Below are 22,488 nucleotides of genomic sequence, written 5' to 3'. Positions count from 1 at the left end.
ACGTGGAGCTGCCTGTGGGTGGCTGGAAGGAGCAGAACTTGTTGCACGGTGGGATGGACATGCTGCAGTTGAAAGCATCACTTCTGCATCCAGAATGGAAGAGCAGCGTGCTTGGTTTGGCCCCTTACACTGCTTGAAATTGTCCATTATTGTGTTTTGTTCCTCATCTCCTATGTGTTGTGACAGCCTGCCTGCGTTTTGCATGCAGCTCAGCCAGGCCAGAGCTAGCAGCCCTTGCTCTTGGCCATTCCCCTGACTGATCCCTGCAGGTTTTTCCTAGGGATGCATAGCAGCACTTGAGAAGAGGATTTGGGGCATGCAGGCAGCACGGAGCTGTTGTGAGGAGCATTACAACTGAGCAGAATGACAGAAGATTGCATGCAGTATTTCACAGGACTTCCCTCCTTGCTGGTGGCTCTGCTCACCTTCTGCAGCCTGTTTCTCATGCAGCTCCCTTGACTGAGAGTGCTGCTGGCTTCGTAGCAAGAATGAGTACTCTCAGCCAGAGAATGGTTTGGTTTGTTGGAACAGAGTGCCTGAAGCATCAGCACCAAATGCTACAGGAAAAGATAAAAAGGAGAAAAAGGGGTGGTGGGGGTGTTTGGGAAGTGATTCCTTCAACCCAGAGTGTGGTGGGAGGCAGCAGTCAGCAGTGTGATGGGGTTTGATGTCAGAATAGCTTTTTCCAAGTGCAGTGTTGTGCAGTGTGTGGGAGAAATTCCTCATTACTGACATAGTGGTGAAACAAATCAGTGGTGAAATGGTGGAGAGAACTCGATAATACAGCTGTAATTTAAACGAGACTGACCAGGGCATAATGGATCATTAAAGGAGAAGCTGATGATCTGTTGCTCCAAATATGTGCGTGCGTTGTATTGCACAGATCTCATTTTCTAAGCTTTTCAAAATTCCTGAGTGTTCAACGCTGGAAAAGAAGAAATCTTTGTGGAATTCCCCTTTGCTGGGGTCACAGCTGAGCGCTGTGTCCATAAAAGTTGTGCAAGAAACTGCATTGGACTTGATGGTTTTGGGTTGGCTGTGAGCAGTGCTGAGCGTGCAACCCTGTGAGCTGAGTGTGATGCTGATAAGGGATGGACTGGGCTGCTGCTGGCTGTGGGATGCTCTTATACCGTGCTGTTGGTCTTCTGTTTAGGGGAGAACATGAAGATGGTAAATGGTATTTACTGCTGTGTGCAAATGAGTTCAAGGCCTGTTGAAGAAGGGAAAAAGCACATTATTGGGACTCTAATTAGGGTTCTGAGCTTCTGTTAGCAAGTGCTGTGTGTATGATCTTGGAAAATCCTACCTGGCGTGCCTGCTTGTTAACAGTCTTTGTGAGTAGATGTGAACTGGAGTATAAATGCCCTGACTGTAATGTCAGCATAGGATTCCTTTTGTTCCTCTCTATACTCTGCAGATCTCATCACGGCTCTCAGCGAGGCTTTCCTCCCTGCTCCCACTGCTAATTTAAAAAACATTGAAGCTCTTAATGTTACTGCCCTACCAATGCATGCTGCTTTTCTCTGCTCTGAGAGATGTGAGAAGCAGTTGTGAGAGGGCGGCTCTGTGGGCACACATGGGTTTGGCTGCAGTGCTGCTGGGCCAACAGCACCCAGTGCAAGGCATGAGATAAGTGTTAGCACAGCTCTTGGTGTGCTTGCTCAGCGCTGCTGAGCGTGTTCAGAAAGCATCCATGAGCTTCACAGCGTGCTGCTTCTGCAGCCCTCCCATCTCCTCTCTGATCTGGGGCTGCTGAGATGCAGGGCATGAAATACTGACAGCAATCCTGTTTATCATCCCCCCCCTCCATGAAATGCTTGGGAGCTGAAGTTGTTAATGTTGGGTGGAATGCGGAACAGCCAGGCTGTGCTGCAGTCAATTCCAAAAACATCTTGCTTAAATTAGAGGGGAGGAGGGATGGACAAAGAGGCCTTCAGGAGCTGACATGGTGTGCTGGGAATCCCGGCCCCAGCACACAAAGGAGTGTGTGTGCATGGATGTATGTGCAAGGGTGTGTGTGTGCACACTTGGGGCAGCTTTGGGGCTGCAAAAGCAGTTTGAGAAAGGCAGCTTGCAAGCAGCACCCCACTGGTGGAGGCTGATGCTCTTAGGCAGCGGCTGCTCCATCACCTTGCTTAGCAACTCGGCTGTGCTGCTGCTAACCTTCAGCCTTGCTGCCTCAGCAGCTGGAATCTGTGTTGAGGAACATTAAGTGCTCATGGCTTAGCTTTCGTTTATGTGCCACCTGTGATCTCTTACCTTCAGCTCAGTGAAAGGCTTTTTGCAGTCTGGAGGTGCAGCAGTTTCTTTCTTGAGAGCTCATTTGGAAACGCAGAGAGTTTTGTGTTTTGACAGTTTGGCTCCTACGCTTCTTCCTTTCGTCTCCGACCCGAGTGTGCATTAAAATGTTCACTTTATTCCACCTCGCATAATTGATGCTTCAGCAGTTTGTGGAATGAATGAGCAGTTTTATGTGAGAAAGGAGCAAATGGGCTGAGAAGAGCAGGTGAGAGGAGGGCAGTGGGTCCGGCCAAGTCAGCTCAGGCAGTGCAATGAATGGAGCATGCTGCAGAAAAGCTCCCCCTGTGTGATGAGCACTGAGCTCGGGGCAGGCAGGCCCAGCACATCGCTTCATCCATCACCCAACGCTGAGACAAAGGCTGAGCAGTGAGCAGCAGCTTCAGCTTCTGTCTGCAGTCAGTGGTGGAAGGAATGCAGGAATGGTTACAGCAAGGTTGGGAATCATCTGTTTCTTCTTCCCCCTCACCCCCCTTAAATTAAAGACTCAGGAAAAGGAGGGTGCTCATGTTCCCAACAGGACATCAGCTCACCTGCAGCAGGTCTCAGTGTGTGAGGCTGGAGCACAGGAGAGCACCAAGCACTCAGGCTCCCACCTGTGCTGCTGCTTGTGCAAAGATGGGTGGTTTTACATCATATAATCTTTTTGCTTTTTAATCCATCAGTATTTTTTCGCGTGCTTTAATGCCATCTTGATATCATAGCCAGAAGTATGGTTAAGTGTGGGTTTGTCTGTTTGCATTACATCTCTTAATCTTTCCCTCAGTCAGGAGGCATAAATCATCCTGAACCTATCAAATTTGCTTAACCCAGCAAATATTGCATGCCTAAAACCTGTGGAGCACGGAGGTGCATTTGGGCAAATACTGCCTTAGTGGGCAGTGGTAATAATGTGAAAATTGCTGTTTTAGTAACTGGCAGTAGATGCAGTTGTGCTTTCTGATTAGTGGGAAAGCATGGGTAAAATGTAGCTATTAGATTGTTTGAACCTATCTGTTTATCTTCTGAATAGTCCTGCTGGCATGAAGAGATGTCTGCTCTGTCCCTACTTCCTCCAGTAGCTGCTCTGGATGTCCTTCATTAATAAAACCTCCAAGGAAGTGGAATTCAGTGTGCTTTTGTCCTTCCTGCACCTCGGAGTGATGAGAGCTGTTAAATTGCAGGCAGATTTTAGAATGTGAAAGGTGGCACAGCTGGGGCTGCGTGTCTAGGGCTGTTTCATGGCTGATCCTTGCTGGGGCTGCTCCTGGTTGGGGCAGTGCAGCCTGAGCACTGGGATGGCTGTGAACCTCAGTGGTTGGGTTGGTTTGCTTCCAACAAGGTAACGCATAAAGGTGTGTCTGTGTGCCCTGAGTGATCTGTTCCTCATGGCAGGCATCACAGGGCCTTACAGGTGGGCTTTGCCTTTCTCTGTGCATCACCTTCCTTCTGCAGAATGCAAATGACAGAGATTTTAGCATGAAATCCCATCTCTAATGAAGAAAGCTTAATACCATTGAAGTCACTAGGGAAGCAGCTTCGCCCTTCTTTGCATGCAGGCTGTGCTGTGTGCAGGAGTGCCTCTTCAAAGAGGGCTTTGCATACAGAGGTGCCATCCTCAGGTAATCATAAGGGTGAGTCTTGGGGCGTTTCACTAACCTGTACTAGAAAACCAGAAATCTGTTCCTCTTGTATTTAACTGGAGCTGAACATTTGCCCTTTGTGCAGCAGTTGCCTCCAACTGCGACGCAGAAGCATTGGCTGCTTGTTCCCTTGCAAGGAAGTTAAATAAGTAAATATATACTTAAAATCTGAGGCTTGGCTGCAGGGTGGTTTGGATGGCAGCTGGTTTTGACAGCTCCTCGTGTCCACCTGCAGTTTTTCCTATTGTTGCAGCAAAGGGAACAGGTTGGAGCTGTTAAACCTAAGGCTGTCCTGCACAGCTCACTAATGCAAGTGCCCCTGGGACAGAGTGAGTTATATTGCTATGGCTAAATGATAATGTACTCACTGTAGTTTAAAAAATAGATGTATTTGACATTGATGCTGTGCTCAGAAATAGATTGAGGGCTCGTATAGCCTTTCAAATAGAGTCAGAACAAGCTCCAGTTGGATTGGAGCATCGCACGGCACTGCTGTGCACCTCTGTCTCCGTTCCTGTGACAGACTTGCTGCTTCCATCTCAGTGTTCCAAAGATTGTCTGCTGCCCTTTTAAATCAGGGGAATAGGTCTGTTAGTTTTTCTAGCTGTGCATGCATCTTACATCAAGCAGGAGCTGGCAGACGCTGCAGTAAGGTTTCCCTCCTGGATACATCTCTAAATTTGGATGCTTCTGTTTCCTGAGCTTCCATATTCCAGTGCATACCAAGCTGTCCTGTGTTATCTTATTCCATCCTGCAAAGATCAGAAAATCTAGGTATTTCCAGGCTTGTGGTGACAACAACGTCATGTTATCAAAACATCTCCCTGCCTCCGTGCTGTAAGGCTCTTCTGGCCACCCCTGTGCGATGTTTCAGTTTATTGTTTGTGCAGTTTGACCAAATAAGTGGCTCTGGGCTGAGCAGCTGCTGGATTTGCTAGTATAAGTATAGCACTTAATTGAGCCTCGATTATCTGTGGATGTAAAGTGTGCTCGCTTCCTCTGCCTTTCTGCCATCTTCTCCAATTAACTTTCATTTCTCTGTTCTCATTGCAGAGTAAGGAAGTGGGATTGCAGCTCCAGGAAGACTTGATAAAGGTCCTGAATGAACTCTACACGGTAAATCCAATTGACTTCTTGGCATCTTTTCAGACCGAAGGAAGAAGCATTGGCCTTTTCCCAGTTTGCTGTTAGAGCACAGCCTGAACACCAGTGCTGATAAGTTCCTGCAGTCCCTGTGATTGGAGGCAGCAATGTACACCAGTGAATGCATTGCCATCAATCTCAGTGTTCAGTCTGTCTTCATATTGCTTCAGCTCTGTCAGTGTTGGCTTTGCTTCCCAGAGATCCCACCTTCACACACAGCCACCTCTGGCCGCAGTGCTGCTGTTACAGAGAGTGATTTAGAGTTATTTTCAAATGCACGGAAATCTTTGTTCAGGTCAGGTTGCTGAATTGGGTCAGCACAGCAGTTTTGAGCAGTCTGCATCTGGAAATGAGCGCACAAAGGACAGCACGCAGTTCAGCAGCGAGGAGCCTGCTGTGTTGGTTTGTTCCTCAGCTCTTTCAGCAGCACAGCTCCCTTTAGAGTTATAGTCTCCATCTGTGTGTTTTGCTTCTCAATATATCCATTGGATACACCAAGAAAAGCATTGCCTTGGGAAGCAGAGGGGGATGTGTTCATGAAAGTTCGTGCACTGCTTGGGGACTGCTCCTCTCACACAGATGAATGGAAGTGCCTGTTGTTTGATTAAATTTGCTCCTTTTGGTAGCTGTTACCAAGCAAGTTGTTGTAAAAGCAGAACCTACTCGTGGGTTTATTGCTCAGATGCCTCCTTAATGACACGTTGGGTCATTGTGCTGAGATCTGTGTTCTTTTCCTCATTCTTTCAAAAGAAGACCCAGGGATATTTCTTGGGTCAGCTCATATCACCTTGTGATGAAATTCTGTATTAATATCAAAGCTGGAACATGATGGGGAGCCTTCTTGGAATTGCCCATATCAACAAAACAAATAGAAGAGAATTGTTTCATTCCAGTATCAAAACCAAATATTGCCTTAGAGGGGGAAAAAGGCATTAAGAAGTAGGAAAAGATCACCTCTGTGTGCCACGTTTGCCACTGAGGTTGATTGCATTGGAAGATTTCCTGCTGGACTCAGTACCTGCTGGCTTCTGGGGCTGCTCTTAGTGGTGCTGCCAGGAACACTCCCACAAACTCATCTCTTGTTCTGCTGGGTGTCTGAAGGGCCAGCAGCAGAATGGATGTCCATAACAATACAAACACACATAAAATACAGAGTGCTGCTACCTGTGAGTTGTCTCTCAACTGTCTCATGCTGCTGACTGTGGTGACAGGGGGGAGTTGCTAAGACCCCCTTCCAGGCCTGGGGCTGCCATTGTGGCCCCATCAGCAAGATGGAAGCAGTGAAACTGGACTGCATGTCTCTGCTTCCCTTGCTTTCTGCCAGCTCCACTTGTAGTGACAGAGGAAAAGAAAGTGCTTTGCATCTGTTATGATAAATGCCTGCTTTATAGTCCGAGCGTATGCAGTAGCTGAAAGTGTGTGTGTAAATTATTCAGAAAGTCTCTCTTTAATACTGGCTGCGTTCACAGTCTTCTTTCATGTTTAAATACAATGTCTCTTTGTATGTGAGAACCTTTGCTGATTGCTGCGTGGAGATGAAGCGTGCATCCTACTTATGGGGAGCTGTGCCACAGTTCAGGCTGAGGTGGAATAGTTATAAATAGGTTTTCATCTAAAACTATTTGCACGTGGGTACTTATCAGAGCTGGGATTTGGGGGTGTATTTATGCAACTGTGCAGTTTGGGGCACGCAATCAAAATTAGAGCTGCTCATTTTGGTGTCCGTATGTGAGATGAAGGGCTTTGTAATGATGGGTAAAACTGCCAGTCTGTACGTTGTGCCCTTTGGTTTAGTTCTGTTTTCTTAATGCAAAATTGGATGTGAATGTCCTTTGAAACAAGGATGTTTTGTTTTGGGGAGTCTTTTATCTCAGACCTGTTCATTTACTACATAAATAAAAGAGCTGTGATAGAAGTTGTCTGTGCAGTGGGAGCTCCAGGTCTCCTTGAGCAAAAGAGCTGCACTCTTTTATTAATATTGTCATTAGATAAGGCTAGAAGTGCTTTTTCATATCAAATCAGATTTAAACAAGTTGAACCTTGAGTTGCTTTTGCAGCAGTTATGTTCAGACTGTAGATTTGCATACAGCTCCTCGAGACTTGTGATGTTTAAACGACTGATTCACCCCGAGGAATGACTGATAACATCCCTTTGGAGCCCCTACCTGGTGATGAAAAGCCATCACTTGTGAGCCTTGGCATGTAATTCTCTTTGAATAGTAAGGAGGCTGAATTTAGCCTTTTTTGGGGGGGGGTTATTGGATTGTACAAGAAGGCGCATGCCAAAATTAAACAAAGAAGCAGCTGCAGAATAATCCACTTTGATTTTGGATTTGTGCTGAGAGCCACACTTCCATGTCTTTGTTGTGCTTTGTTGAGATGCAAAATTTCCCCCATTATTCTGCCAGTTTACATACTTCCAACTCCAGTCAGCAGCCGGATCTGACCTGCTGGTTGCAGGCCAAGTGTGATGCTTGGCCATTAATCAAACACGATGGGCAGCTATCATAATGTAGTTATCATAATGTAGTTATGTTGAAGAAAGCTGCCATTTTGACCACAAAATTCAACAAACATTCTCACGTTGAGGCATATAGTTTCTTTCTGAGGATTTCTTCCTCCTTTCTTGCTTTTGATGCTTTCCAGTTAGATGTAAACCATTCTGCCCTGAGGTTTGGCCGTGCAGATCAGTGGAAGGCAGGATGGTTTTGTGCCTGGTTACTTGTGCTGGTTAGGTAAGCTTGCTTCTTCCTGGGCAAATCCAATGTGATGCACTGCAACTCCTGTGTATCATCCTTTGCAGGTTATGAAAACCTACCACATGTACAACGCTGACAGCATCAGCGCTCAGAGCAAACTGAAAGAGGCAGAGAAGCAGGAAGAAAAGCAGATTGGGAAGTCAGTGAAACAAGAGGAAAAGCAGACGCCGCGCTCCCCCGACTCGACTTCCAATGTCAAATTTGAAGAGAAACACGTCCGACGGAGCTCTGTCAAGAAAATAGAGAAAATGAAGGAGAAGGTACTTGCACTGCATTGCTTGTGTAGTGCGTGAGGAGGAGGCCTTTGTAGCAGCTCAGCACAGGGGGGTGGTGTGAAAATGCAAATTGCTCCACAAATTCTCAACATTGAGATTGAGGAAAGGTGAAAGCTGGCATCACGTTTGTCTTAGGATAACTGAATGCCCGTCTGCATTATCCCAGGTTCTGCAGGCACATCCCAAACGTTAAAACAGGCTCAGAGTATGAAAGCAACAGCTGCTTGCTTGGAAGCCACGTTGAGCGTGTTGTGTGCGAGATTTGGGGCTGTCTGTTGTTTAATGTTCATGCCAGCTTAATGCTTGACCTGTGTACAGGGAGGCATGTGCTCCCAAGGTGACTTGCAGGCAGAGCAGGTGCTTTGCAGTCAGCCAGGCAGGTGGGCAGCACAGCACGGAGATCCGAGGCAGCAGAAGGTGCAGTGTTATTTTGGGATTGATTTGGGTGCAGCCCAAGTGAACAACAACGTGTGAGCAGGGTGAGATCTGCTCGGTATCCTCGCTCTGGTTGGTGTTACTAAGAATGCTCCTGTTGCTGCTGTGCCTCTTTTTAGAACGCGCTCTGTTGTTGGTTTCTCTTCCAGCGCCAAGCAAAGTACACAGAAAATAGGCTGAAGGCTATTAAGGCAAGAAATGAATATCTGCTGGCTCTGGAAGCAACGAATGCATCTGTCTTCAAGTATTACATTCATGACCTGTCTGATCTCATTGATGTAAGTGCTGCTGCTCGGGTGCTTATGGTGAATATCATTGCCATTAACCCTCATGTGTGTCTCTCCTCCTTCAATGCTGTATGTACACAGCTGGCAACATCCCTGCAGCCGTGGAGTGATGGCAGTAACAGCCACAATAACCAGTCATTAATCTGTTAAGTGAGCTTTTCTTAGGTGTTTTAATGTCTGTTACACACATAGAAGCTTGCACAATACACCTGGCATTGAGATGTGTAGAAGAAAAAGTTGCTTAGTTAAAATGAAACGGTTTCGGTGTGACATTTGTTCGCCATTTTAAGCAAACCTTCAGCTCAGAAGTGTGTTTTTAAAAAAAAGAGAGCGTTTAAAAAGGCAGCTGATAAAGGAAATCGAGGGCAGGAGCATTTCCTAAAAGTGATTTGAACTTGTGTCTGAAAAATTCCATCCATTTCAAACGACTGCGTTGGGTAGCGGGTCTGGCAGAGAGGGATGTCCGTGCCATGCAGAGCTTCCATTCTCTGATACCCTCATCCACCAGGAGCCTGATGTGTTCCTTCTGTCTGTGGGACTGCAGAGCATTGTCAGAGCAGTTCTGGATGGCGTGAAAGGAACTCGTTCCCCAGCTGCCCCCAGACTTTGCTCTGGAGCCAAGTGAAAGCCCTCAGCATTCCATGGGCCTTAGTTCTGCTCTTGGTAAGATGCACAGCAAGAAAATAAATCTCTGCTCTTTGAAAACCCTTGAAAGCCTGTTAGGAATCCCAGCATTTCTTACAAACACACAACTGTTCCGCTTCAGCGTGTACAGCTGGAGTCCCAAATGCATTGACTGTGCCATGTCTGGGTCTGGGACTTCTGCTGGGTCTTCCTCTGTCCACCAGGCTCAGCCCACTGCAGTCCCTGTTCAGAACACTGTTGTAGAAGGAACTTTCTTTGTGGGTGGGTGGATAACTGGCAGAAATGTCTTGTGGCAGGCAGTGAAGGTTGCTGGATGCTGTTAATCAGCCAGCTGCACAGCACCCAACGCTGTGTATCATACACCAATTCAGCTGACTGTAAAATCACACAAGGTGCACTTACTAGCTATTTAGATTATTTTTTTTTTAATGCCTCCATTGGAGGACAGGCCTGCCTGTGTTAGTAGCTTTGAGAAACACTGTTATTTCAAAATATCATGTTTTGTAATGTTTGTTTTGGAAATCTTCTCTTTAAGTCCTCCCCCAGGTATTGCAGATGTGTTGCCTGCTATCAGCCTGCGCTTGGTGTGTTTTCATGGATCACATAGGAAGGAATTGGTTTGGATTTCATAAACCCCAGACAAATTTTAACTCAGACCTGAGATTTGAAGTAGTTTGTTGGTGGATATGGGTTACCCAGCTTCGAAGGCAGTGCTCCTTTTGCTGGGTGCTCTCAGCCATCCCTGGGGCACTGCAGGCAGTGGTGCAGGACCAGAACCCACACTGCAGTGCACTGATCTGCCACTGCTCCTTGACAGCAGCTGTTGTGGCCAAGAGCAGTTCTGTGTCCCTTCTAACCCCCCCCCTCTTAACAGAGCATCATAAGCTCTCAAATCTTTAACAGAAAAGTGTTATCTGCTGTGTTTACAGAAGGCAGGGGAAGATATGGAATGTAACTGAATTGCATCTCCTGTGCTCCCAGGTGTCTCACTGCTAAGACACAGTGAATATGGATTTATTAATGCTTTGATCTGAAGGGCCGAAAATTGACAACGAGAGCCAGTGATGTTTATCAGAAGCATCTGACTGAAATAAAAATATGGTGGTGGCTTTTTTTTTTAAAGTCAGCTCTTAATTCTTGTCCTTGATCTGATCGTTTGATACCACAGCTTCAAGTATAATAGAAAAGCAATCTTCAAAGTTACAAATAGATTCCGTTAGGCCAAATGGCTTCAAACTCGTCGTGTTTGCACAGCACAAACCTGTGTTCACAGAAGGATAACAGCACTTTGCTGCTTCAGTGCGAGTTAAAAGCAATAAGCTGGCAGAGCTCTGAATCTCCTGACTTTGGGGACAGAGGCACTTCTTTGATGCTAATGAAACATTGCAGTAATGGGGAAGAGATATTAACAAATACCTCCTGTTTCTGGAGGGGTCACTGGGACAGAACATCTTTTAAAAAGCATGGGATATACGAGTCCTGAAGCTGATTTTATGCTGTTTGCTCGCAGAATTCCTTTTTCCCCCTTCCAAATGGAGATGGTGCTTTAAGACAGAGGGCTCTTAACTCTCTCCTCGACTCTTCTGCTTTGAGGTTTTTGAAAGCCTCTGACTGGAGAAGGGTTAATCAGCTGTCATGTTGGGAAGTGAATGTGAATGAGTTATCATTAAATTCTTATAAAAAATTGATTTCCTCGGAGAGCGATTCCATCAAACATTTATGTAACCCAGCAGAGGGATGGCAAGGCAGATAGGTTCATAAACAGGGTGTGCTGGACTTTGAGAAACAGCAAAGCGAGGGAGTGGGCTGAAAAACGTTCCCTGTCACAAGCTTCAATAAAATAAAGCTAAAACCCTTTGGCATCTTAATGTGGCCCTGCTCTGCTCTGTGAGGTGGGCCATGAAATATTGACTCTCATTTGACTTTGCAGTCCTGGTGGTTCCTCTGAGCAGCTCTGCTCTGCTTGTAGGAAGGACGAGCTGCTCCTGTGTGCTCTGAGCCCGTTCTTATGTGGCTGCATGTTGGCTTCTCGTGGGTTGGCTCTCTGATCTGCTGCAGGAATGGCAGAATCGCCTGTGTGCCAAAAACAAAAGGGGCTTTTGAACGGCTGCTTATCCCCAACACGTGCAAATTCTCATTCAAACATCTTTTAGGGCTGTTTGCTGTTGTTTCTGATGGAGTGCAGTGTCCTTTAATTATCTGCCTCCAGTCTCACTGCGAGCGCTGCTCTTTTTGCAAGGCCCTGTGGCTGCTGCAGCTGGTTGGCACAGGAGCTGGTGGCAAATCAGAAAGAGCAGGGAATGGGCCCCCAGTCAGTGGCTCCCTTCTCTCTCCCTCCACCCCTTCCTTTTTTTCCTCTTTTTCTCCTTTTTTTCTCTTTTTTTTTTTATTCTCCACATTCATGCACAATGACAGTGATGAGCCCCAAATGATGGCTGAGGAGATTTCATCTGAATTTTGCTTACGGGGCAGCACAGCAATCAAGCAGATGGTCTCTTTCTTTCTTTCTTTCTGGATATTCTCCTAGCATGCGTAATCTTGCTTGTAATTCCAAGAAGGTGGAACTCCTTTCTCACTCACTTTATTAGATGCCTCAAAAGTCTGGGCTTTTTCATGAAAAGCTCCTTTCTCCCTCACAATACATGAATACTTGGCTGTGCAGTCATGGTGGAGATGAAGCTGCTCGATTGTCTTCCAGTGACATCATCCTCATGTCAGCAGTAGCCAGGAAATTCTTGACCGTGACCGCTCTCTGCTTGAGCATTTTTGCTCTTGTTTCACCCCAGCAATGAAGTCAGCCTTGCCAACCACTGCTGGCTTTTGCATGGCTCTCTTCTTTCTGCCTGTGATTGTACAGGTTGTGTTCTTGCTCCCTGACGTACACCGAGTTGAGCGGTTTTCTGTATCCTGGGTGGAATAATTTAGATGCAGATTGATCCTTGCAGATGATGCAAATCCTATGTTTTGCTGTTTTTTTTTGTGATTTTTTTTTCCCCTGTAGTATTTCAGTGCTTTGTTTTCCTTTTGCTGAGAATAAATTTACTGAAGGGCTTTGGAGTGCTCTCAGTGGGACTGGAAGGAGAGTTAGAATTGGAAGAAAAGACACTGCTGTACCTTGGGATGCAGCACTTCTAGGGTGCTCCTTTTCTAAGCAGAATAAAATGGGGTCTCTGGTGCTCCATGAGAACTCTCCTAATGTTAAAATCCTTTAAGATGTGCTTGTCTTGGAGCAAAACTATAACACAGAATAGAAATTTCCATGGGACTGTGGGCTCAGAGGTCGGTGTAGAGACAATTCCAGACCTCGAGTCAGGATGGCTGTGTGATCCATGGGCTGGGAGGCAGCTCTGGTCCTCAGAAGATGATAAAATGACCACAGTTTGTCAGCTGCTTCTATGACTTACAGCCTCAAACACATTTTAACTTCAGTTTCAGATCGTCTTCACTTATTCACTTATGGAATTGTGTGTTTTTCCAGCAGTGTTGTGACCTGGGATACCACGCTAGCCTCAACAGAGCTCTCAGGACATTCTTGTCTGCTGAGCTAAACCTGGAGCAGTCCAAGCACGAGGGTCTGGATGCCATTGAAAATGCTGTTGAGAACCTGGATGCCAACAGTGATAAGCAGCGCCTGATGGAGATGTACAACAACGTCTTCTGTCCGCCCATGAAGTTTGAGTTTCAGCCGCATATGGGTGACATGGTCAGTTTGTGTTGCTGCTCCAGCTCTGCCTGTTTGCTTCCTTCATCTTTGATAGATGGAGGCACTGGAAGGCCAGCTGTTGGCCTCTATTTTTGGGAGGCAGAGGGGAGCCTTGCGAAAGGGAGCTGGTATGGAGATAAGAAGTGATGGGGTGGAGGCCTGAATGCAAGCGATCCTCGCTTCTGTGTTGTCACAGCTCCTGAAGGCTGAAGTGCATAATTAAATATAGTGCTAAAAACACGTTTTCTGTCTGCATTAACCTATTCTTCAGGCCATTGTTAATTCCTGCACCCTGAGACAGGCTCTGAAGTGAGAGATCTGAAGTGTGATCTGAAAGAAATACTCGTTCGGTGCTCCATAAGCTGGCTCCTGTTGATGTGTTTGGTGATCTCATCTCTGGCATTTCATGGAGCTGCTTAGTTTTGCTGGTGGCATTATTAAGAAGATGAAAGGAGATAGCTTATGTGGGTTAAAAGATGAAAGCATAATACCTGGGCATGTGCTGCCAAGGTATCAGTCAGCCTGCTGGGTAGATAAAGCAGCTTTTATTCTGCTTTTAAATAACTGTTGCGCCATGAGGCTCCCAGAGGAGTGAGATGACCATCTCCTGGATGCCTTCCCACCTTCTCCAATTTGGGTAAAACTGGGTTGAGCTTCTGGTCTCATGAATCCCTTTGTAGCAGGTGATGTGTCTGCAGAGACCTTTGAAACGGAGCGGTGGTTTCCCAGAAGCAATGTTTGTCTGCTTTTAATTACTACTATTATTTTTCTGTCTGTGTCAGTAATCCCATAACTTTAAGCTTCACAGCCAGTCAGTGATCAGCATCTATCTCTGTGACCCAGCCTGATTTCCAGAGACCTGCAAATGCCTCAGAAAGGACAACAGATAATAGGTGTAAGGCTGTTTTTTTGGGACATGTGGGTGTGTAACCTTAGAGCAGAAGCAGTTTATAATGGTGCTTTGTGCGTGTTCACTGTGAGACAAGGCAGCCAAAGGATTTTCATTTTTGGCAATGAAAATCTCTCTTTGCAGGTTTATCAAGATTGCAGGTACGTGGCTGGGAGCTGTTTAAATCACATAAGCTGAAACCAGCTCAGAAACATAAACAGGAACACATGTACCATAGATGGCTTTAGGTCAACTAGAGTTCTAGATTCTTCTCTTGAATAGTCAGTAAAAACTGCAGGGAAGGTCTCTTGCCTCATCTTTTGTTCCAACAAATGCAGTCACTGCTGAAGGCACAGATGAGGAGGAGCCTTCTGCAGGGAGTCCCTCAGACTGCAAATGACCTGCTTGGTTTTCCCATGCATTGGGAATATGCTGTGAGATAGGGGGAAGAAGAGCAGCCTGCACGCTGTCACTGCTACCAGCTCATGTTGACAGAATCGTTTATCACAGCCCTTCTCGAGGCCAAATGAAAAGTGATAGATGCAGAAGTGGTCCTGCTCGTGCCAGATTAACTGTCCGATTGCATACGTGCATTAATCAGACTCTAATAATAATAATAGCAATATACAGTGAGAGCAGTGTTTTCCTGCCTCGTGCTGTAATTATTAACTCGTGCATTATTAACTCGTAATTATTAGCCTCGTGCAGGCTAATTATTAACAGCACGAGGCAACCCACAGTTCAGGCATTTTCCACAGGTGTCTGACCAGTTCTTCTCTTTATAAACTCCCCTGGCTTGATTTTGTGTGCCTTTTGTATGACCTGTGCCTGTCGTGCCTGGGATGCTCTGCTCACAGAACCCAATTCATGGTGTGATACATACAAGCTCGCCTGCTTCTCCTGGGGGTTTTGGGGTGTGATGCAGCCTAACAGCTGTGATAAAGCACTTCCAGTCTTTCAGAAGATAGAACTATTTCACATCACTTAAACCAGCTAATTTTTTCTAGTTAATTATGGATCTTTGTGTCCTCTCCCTCTCTCTTTCTCATTAACTTTGGGACAATGGAGAAGTGGACTGGAATTTGGTAGAAAGCTCTTCTCTGATTGAAGTTGGCAGCTGATAAAGGTTTTTTATGAGGCATTTTGGAGGGGGGGGGTGTTAATAATAATGAAGTAATTAAACTATTGTTGATGGTGGCTTTCCTGCAATCAGTGCTGCTTTCCTTCCAGGAGTCCCAGCTGTGTGCCCAGCAGCCGGTGCAGAGTGAGTTAGTGCAGAGGTGCCAGCAGCTGCAGTCCAGGTTATCTACACTGAAGATAGAAAACGAAGAGGTGAGTTAATTGACCCAAATCAGCAACGCTTCTGCAGTTTCCAGAGGGCAGTGGCAGCTAATTAAGGAGGAACAGAGTTGTCGTGCTCCTCTTCTATGAAGATTTGTAGTGAAATTGAAGAGTAAGGCAGCAGTATGTTAAGTTGACTTTGCATAAAGGCTGAGTGCACGGAGGAGAGCCATTAAAATATGCACTCACCCTTTTTTTCCCCCGTCCTTAACTTAATAGAAGTGGTTTTGTTGCAAAAAGCGTGTTTGGCCAGGTAGGAGGAACAGCGAAATGTGATGCTTCAAAGTGAAGTCAGTGAATAACGGAAGGTAAGAGCTAATTTTGGTTTAATTGGTCATCTAGGATGAGGAGAGTTCTTGGGCAAAATGGGCAACCCCTTTTTGTTTAACAGGCTGATTGTGGCCCTTAGCAAAGATTTGCAGTGCACCAAAGCCTTTTTGTAATCTCACATTTCTGTTACACCCAATAGATGTAATTACAGAAGTAAGATGTTTATTTCTTTCTTCCAGCACTCCTTGCTTTGAGGTTAAATTTCCCTGCTTCCCTTCCTCACCTCAGCCTGTAAGGTTGCAGCCCTTGTCTGACTGCATGTTCAGCATGCACCAAGCCTTCCTTTGTAGGGATGGTGTTCTGTTAATGAGCAGAACTTGTACCTCACTTACGGCTCACATGTACAACTCACAAGTAATTCTTGTTTATCAGTAAAATGCTCTGCAGTAACATGAATTCTTTCTTTGTTTCCCCACTTGCAACATAGTTCCATTTTCTCAAGCATTTTCTCTTATCCTTGCTGGCCAGGTGAAGAAGACCATGGAAGCTACACTGCAGACAATCCAGGACATAGTCACGATAGAGGACTTTGATGTCTCTGACTGCTTTCAGTACAGCAACTCTATGGAGTCTGTTAAATCCACTGTATCAGAAACCTTCATGAGCAAACCAAGCATTGCCAAGAGACGAGCCAACCAGCAGGAGACAGAGCAGTTCTATTTCACAGTAAGGAGTTAATTTTCAGTGTGAGCATGTATAATGTTTTTAGAATTATGCTTGCAGGAGTGAGCAAAATAATGCTATCATCTTGCAAAAGTGCTTCTGTAATTGATTTTGGACAAGCAGAGTGAGCATTTTAGGTTGTAAAAAGAGCTGCTTTGAGTTCTTTACAAGTATACTGGGATGTGTTTGTCTGTTGATGCAAGTTTAGTGTGGATAAATCGTGTAAAATTTGATTTCTCCTCTGTCTGTGGGGAAAACAGCTATCAACAGGGCAAAGCTGCAGCAGCGTGCTGCTCCAAAGCTGCCACATCAGGCACCAGGCTGATCTGCCATTGGGCTGGCAGAAATATGCTTGGGATGGGTTTCAGGCCTTGGAGGTGTGAGGAGCAGCTGCTTCGGGGTGTGATGGGCATTGGTGAGAGGGCAGGGCTGTGCAGCAAGGCGCCCTTTGTGTAGGGGAAAATCAAATGCGTGAGCAGCGCGGTGTGCATGCGGTGCTGGAGAATATGAAGTGAAAGAAAAACGTTGGCTTCCAAGAGTGTAAGCCATGCTGGAAGCCCCAGTTGTTGCATTGGTAGTCAGGCAGGGCTCACAGGTTGATGCAGTGATGGGAATCAAGTGGTAGCACCGAGTTGCAGCTTTCTACAGAAGGCAAGTTGTTGCACTTATGCTGCGATGGCCGTGGCAGAAGGAAGGTTTGTATTCAGAACAGAAGAGGACAGCACAGGGTGGGTGTCTGTGCTAAGCTTATGAAGCAGTGGAGGAGCAGCAGCAGCAAATCAGTGGACGTTTACCAAGGGTGAGTGCATACTTAGGACATGGGTAAGTGTTACACAAACCTCCACTGCTCATTGCTCTTGCAGCAGTGTCCTGCTGGCCCACCTGCAGCACCTGATCCCCGTGCCCTGAATCACTGCCTTGTTCAGAGCTGCTCCTGGAGGGCAAAGGGGAAGAGAACTGCTTTGCTTTCCAGATTGTAGGCAGTTAAGGATGTGGGACAGGAAGAAAAAACTGTGCTTCTCTGCAGCCTGAAAAGCACTGAGACTTATTCCCACGGGGTGGAGAGATAAGGGCTGGGCTGTGCTTTGTGCTCCCACCCACCCACTGCCTTGTGCTGGAAAAGTACTGGTGTGAGTGAGGGTGTGGGGAAGGTGTCAGGCTGCTTGCATTTGAGGAGATGCTGGGTGTGAAGGTTCACCTTCCCTGTCTGACAGCAGATTTTCACCTCTTCAGTTCTTACGATGTGGAAATCACTTCGTTTGAGGATGTTTCTCCTGCGTTGTGTCCGACTCCACTGTGCTGACAGAACTGAAATCCTGAGGAGTTCATCCATGCTTCAGTCTTTTCAATTTTTTTAGCTAAGCCATGAATTGAACGCTCGTGCATCCTTAATTCCTTCACACACACAAAAAAAAAAAGCCTTCATTTGAAATCACTGATATTTTTTTTGTTTCCTGAGAGCTCTGCTGACAGGGCGCAGAGCGACAGGCATGAGGAAGCGTGAGGAATACATGGCATATGTGCTCCTTGTTGGTTGGAACCCTCCCTTCTCTCTCGTAACCCAATCCCTGCAGCTCTGCTGTAGGCAGGCGATGTGCTCAGCGTCTGTTGGAGCTATTTTGAGCTGAGCCTTCTTGTGCTGCCTCTCCTCTCCTCAGATTGGCTGTGAGGCAGCAGCTCGGCGCCTTCCAGAGTCACATTTATCCTCACATCCCCACTTACACGTTTAAAGGGGGGTCAAAATCTGGTACAAAAATGTAACTGGTTAAGAAAACACACTCAGTGTTGGCAAAGGGGGGCTGCAGAGGAATCCTTCATCATCTGGTGCTTTCTGCCATAGCGACCCATGCTTGCTGCTGGAGCAACCAGAAAGCTGAAGCATTGCAATGGGAGATGCTGGCACTGCCCAAAAGGGATGGATCTCATGATGTTTCTGTTTGGTTTTATCAACTAAAGGGACACAGACTGTGGAGTTTAGCAGTTCAAGCTTTGTGTTTACATTGCTTCTTGATTTGTACCCTTGGGGCTTGCATCCAGGTTGCTCCCACTGTACAAATACCATTTTTCCCCTTAAGGATTGATGGTGTGGTTGAGCAATACCAGACCAGAACTGGAAGAAAGTGAATCATGTTGGGAAAGCTGAAGATGGGAGCAGAACCTTGTGTTACAATGAGAATCTTTTCCTTGTGTTCGTGTTACAATGAGAATCTTTTCCTTGTGTTTGTGTTTCTAGCTCTTGTTTAAAAAATATCTCGTGTTTCTAAAGGATGGTCCATGGTGTTTGCAGTGTCCTGAGCTGTATACTGAGTGTAAACATGTGCTGATTATAATATGGCTGGCTACTGTACAATGCTATTTCATGTGCTGCGGCACAACAGAGCTGTTCTGAGCTGCAAAGAGATGAAAGAGCTGTAAAAACTGCATTTGCAGAGCTGTGAAAGATCAGGAGCAAGTAGGAAAAGTGACTGTGTGACTGCATAATGTTTCTCCGAGGGAACAAATCCCAACTTCCATAGCATCTCTATTTGTTTTGCTGTGTTTCCCCCCACCCAATGCTGCGTATCACCCAGAGTGGAGGCAGACGCAGTGTTTGACGAGTGAAGTGGGGTGAGAGAGGTTAAATGGGAGAATAAGCACAGTAGCAGCCTTTTAGCTGGGAGAAACAGATTGCTCATTCAGCTGGCGGTGATGCATTTCCATTTCCCCGTCTGAGGAGGAGATGTTTGACAGCTCCTCAGATGTCTGAACGATGCCAAACGTTCCACTGATTCCACAGTGAGACAATAGGAATGGCACACAGATATGCATGGGCAGAGCAGTGGGTTTGCACCCACCTGGGGGGGGAGGTTGATGCATTCTTTGCACTGCAGTGCAATTCAGTTCTTTGTCACTGCATTCGGAATTCATGACCTGCAGATGCAGTCGTAGGAATCAGCTGTCCACTGGTCACACTGTTTTCTTCCACTCTTCCAGAAAATGAAGGAGTATCTGGAGGGCAGGAACCTGATAACGAAGCTTCAGGCCAAGCACGACCTCCTTCAGAAGACCCTGGGAGAAAGTGAGTGGGGACCTGCATGTCTCTGCCTGCGTTGCCCAGCTGTCTACAATGACCCAGCAAAGTGGACCTTTTCACATTTCACGAATTTCCTTTTTCCAATCCTCCTGATGGAGAAGCCAGCTGACCTACATGGCTGCTTGAATAATGGGGAACAGAAAGAGCTTAATGAGTCATTAGCGTGCATCGCTCGTTTGGTAAAACGAAGCGTGCGCCCGCTTGCTCATCCTGACCCCTCCCCATCTGTGCACGTTCTGCTTCTCACTGAATAATCCATACTGAGTAAACCTCGTGACTTCCACATCAGTGATGAGTTCCAAAGCACTGCCTCGTTAGGTGGGTCGGGAGGTTTGCTCGCATGGCAGCTCGGCTGCTTCCAACCTCTGGGGGTGATGCAGACTGAAGTCGTGTAAGTGAGCGTGGCTTTTGTTGGGAGAAAAATGAATGAATTTTGCAACGTGGAAAATATGTTGCCCATCTGCATGACGCTAGGCATTTGTTGTTGGTGTCAGAACAAAGCAAGGTTTCTTTTCCTTCGTGTTACGGGCAAATCGTGTTGACCAAACATTCCTGAACTACTCATCCAAGTTTCCATAGAAACCTGACTGCCTCATATTTGCAGAGGAGAAGGTTTGAAGGTCTGGGTGTCAGGTCACAGGCTGGCTCTGGGTTTCTAGGCCAGGGAAGGGCTCGTGGTTGTGACTTAATGGGACTCCCCGCCGTTTGTGCTGTGCAAGTCTTCTGAATGGAAACTTAAACAGCATGTGGTCCTTTAAGCACTTTTGCTTTTGGTTTAAAAATTACACTGCAAAAAAAAAAAAAAAAAACCAACACAAAAAAACCCCCACTGTTGCAGTAATTAAGAGCTTCCTGTTTATCAGACCCATACTGGAAGGTAAGGCACGAAATGAACCTTGTGCTTGGTAGAGGTTCTCATCTCTCAGTCTGTAAAGAAGGATGGATTCAGGGCTCTGTGTCCTTGGGGTATTATTTCTGCATCTGAATATCTTGCAGTGACACCACAGTGCCCCTGTGTGTGCTGGCATTCCTGGATCTCAGCTCTGTGCACCCAGCTCTGTTTTCTCTTATCCTGCCTGTCCCTCACAGGGAGCCCAGGCTGTGCTGGGGGGGAAAGAGGAAATGAAATGTAATTTCTGCATTGCTGTGTAGGTTTAAAGGCTGGTTCTGTTCTCGTGTGGTTGCTTTGCAATAGCAGAGCTTAGCTGCTCTGTGAAGGGCACAGTGTGTGCTGGGCTGAGCTCCAGCAGCTCCCAAAAAACATCTCTTCTGTCACCTGTGAGATCAGAGGAGCTGAGAAAGCCAGGCACATTGTGTGTTGGAGTTAGCAGGTTAGTGGTATGAGCTGTAACCGTGTCAAGGCTTATTCATAAAATGGCACTTAAATGACACGTGGGCAAATAAAATCCCTTTCAATGAATCCCAGGAACACGTTTAGAAGCTTTGCTGAAAAACAAGCATACAGCTGCATGCCTTGTGTCCCCAGAAACCCCTGGGTTTGTTTTGGCTTTTGTTCTTTGCCCCATTCTCAGGCAACATTTAATGGTCCTCTTGCAAGGTACCTTAATCTAAAGATGACAAGTTCCAGTAATAGAAATAGCAGCAAGTCTTCCTGTGTACAAGCAGTGATGTCCCTGCCTGCTGTATGCTCTGCAGGAGCCCCTTGATGTTGCTGTAGCAGAGGAATTTATATATATGAATATTCTGTGATGGAAATGGGACAGATGGCTGGAAATTCTGCTTCAGAGTAACATTTTTGTGTAAATTATGCACTGTTTGGGCTTTAGGTGGGGAAGGGAAAGCAGCTATCAAGATGCGTTCAACTCATTGTCAGCCATCAGCAATTAGCCGTGTCCCTCCTTCGTTCCTCCTCCTCTTCAGGAGCAGGAAGGCATTGCAGGAAGGTGGATTTCCAGCTCAGATCAGTGTGGTTTTGCTGATGCTGGCCTGGCCAGCATGATTCCCACAGCCCACACTGCTTCACCGTCTCTCTCTGTGCTATTTGAGAACGATGCTGCACAGGCAGCAGTTGTTAGCTTGGCTGCTTCCTCACACACTCAGTGCAAGTCAATGGAACGTTTTCATAGATGTTTGTGGAAAATATCATTAAACGTCTGCCTCCCAAAATAGCCTCATGCAAGCGAGCTCAGTCCATGGGCTAACAATTCTGCAAATGTTTCCAATCTTGCTAAGTGGCTTTATAAAGTATAATCTCTCTCCCTAGCAATTCCCCTGGGAAAGGGGAGGGCGGGAGAGGTTGACAAGCCCAGTTTTTTGGCAGCTGAAGTCACCAATTAAGAGTGCACAGGGAAGCAATTTCCAAAAACAATGCTTTCTAAAGCAAGAGTGCTGGGGCAGCCCGAGCTGTTCTGTGCTTTGCTGGGGGGGCCGTGCTCTGCTGACCTCCTTGGCAGTGCTGCAGGGATGCTCACCTCCAACCTTCCGACTCTCCTTGTCTTCCTCCCAAACCCTGCAGAGCAGCAGAAGGTATTTTCCCATTCCTCTCCCCTAATGATGGCTTTTTTTGTTTGTCTCCACCACAGGTCAAAGGACGGACTGCTCTCTTGCCAGGTAGGTGTGGCACAAAGGCTCACTTTTGCTGCAAATCCATTGCCAGCCCAGGATACGTTAGGAAAAAAATAAATAAATTCATTTCACTGGTGTGTAACCACAATCCCAGCCTTAAATACCATTGCAGCACATCAGTACAGAGTGGTGGTGCTCCTGGTTTTGTCCCATGCTCTGCTCTGCAATGGAACTGGGTTGCAGCAAGCCCCAGAGAATCACCTCCTCACTTGTAATTAGGACCAATCACCGAGCAATAACTAACCTTCCCTTGATGGGGTTTTTATAAAGCATAACAAATGTCTGTCTGCAGATGGATGGGTTTGGGGAGCTGGGCTGTGCGTGGGGGCTGTGCATCATCCTGCCTTGTAACAAAGGGAAGGTGATTACTGCTGATCCACAGCCATTACTACTTTTCAGATTCCTCACAGCAAAGCAGAGCTGACAGGTCCTAATTAGT

General features: G+C 46.5%; 1 protein-coding gene across 7 annotated transcripts in view; it reads left to right on the top strand.

Annotated features, from left to right (window-relative positions):
- The window catches only part of SRGAP2 (SLIT-ROBO Rho GTPase activating protein 2), an 84,434-nt gene that overhangs the window by 36,358 nt on the left and 25,588 nt on the right, over positions 1-22,488 (top strand). For 6 of the 7 annotated variants that reach the window (XM_052698076.1, XM_052698078.1, XM_052698079.1 and 3 more), the window contains 8 exons: positions 4,974-5,036; positions 7,867-8,082; positions 8,682-8,810; positions 12,943-13,167; positions 15,287-15,388; positions 16,196-16,393; positions 19,364-19,448; positions 22,007-22,034. In XM_052698076.1, the coding sequence (XP_052554036.1) occupies positions 4,974-5,036; positions 7,867-8,082; positions 8,682-8,810; positions 12,943-13,167; positions 15,287-15,388; positions 16,196-16,393; positions 19,364-19,448; positions 22,007-22,034 (1,046 nt within the window). The remainder of the gene's footprint in view (positions 1-4,973; positions 5,037-7,866; positions 8,083-8,681; positions 8,811-12,942; positions 13,168-15,286; positions 15,389-16,195; positions 16,394-19,363; positions 19,449-22,006; positions 22,035-22,488) is intronic. The other variant, XM_052698077.1, reaches the window with a different exon arrangement.

This window comes from Tympanuchus pallidicinctus, unplaced genomic scaffold (genome assembly GCF_026119805.1).
Source record: "Tympanuchus pallidicinctus isolate F22 unplaced genomic scaffold, pur_lepc_1.0 scaffold32, whole genome shotgun sequence".
NCBI lineage: Eukaryota > Metazoa > Chordata > Aves > Galliformes > Phasianidae > Tympanuchus > Tympanuchus pallidicinctus.
Note: the sequence above shows the minus strand (reverse complement) of the source record. Positions and strands in the feature narration are given on the sequence as shown.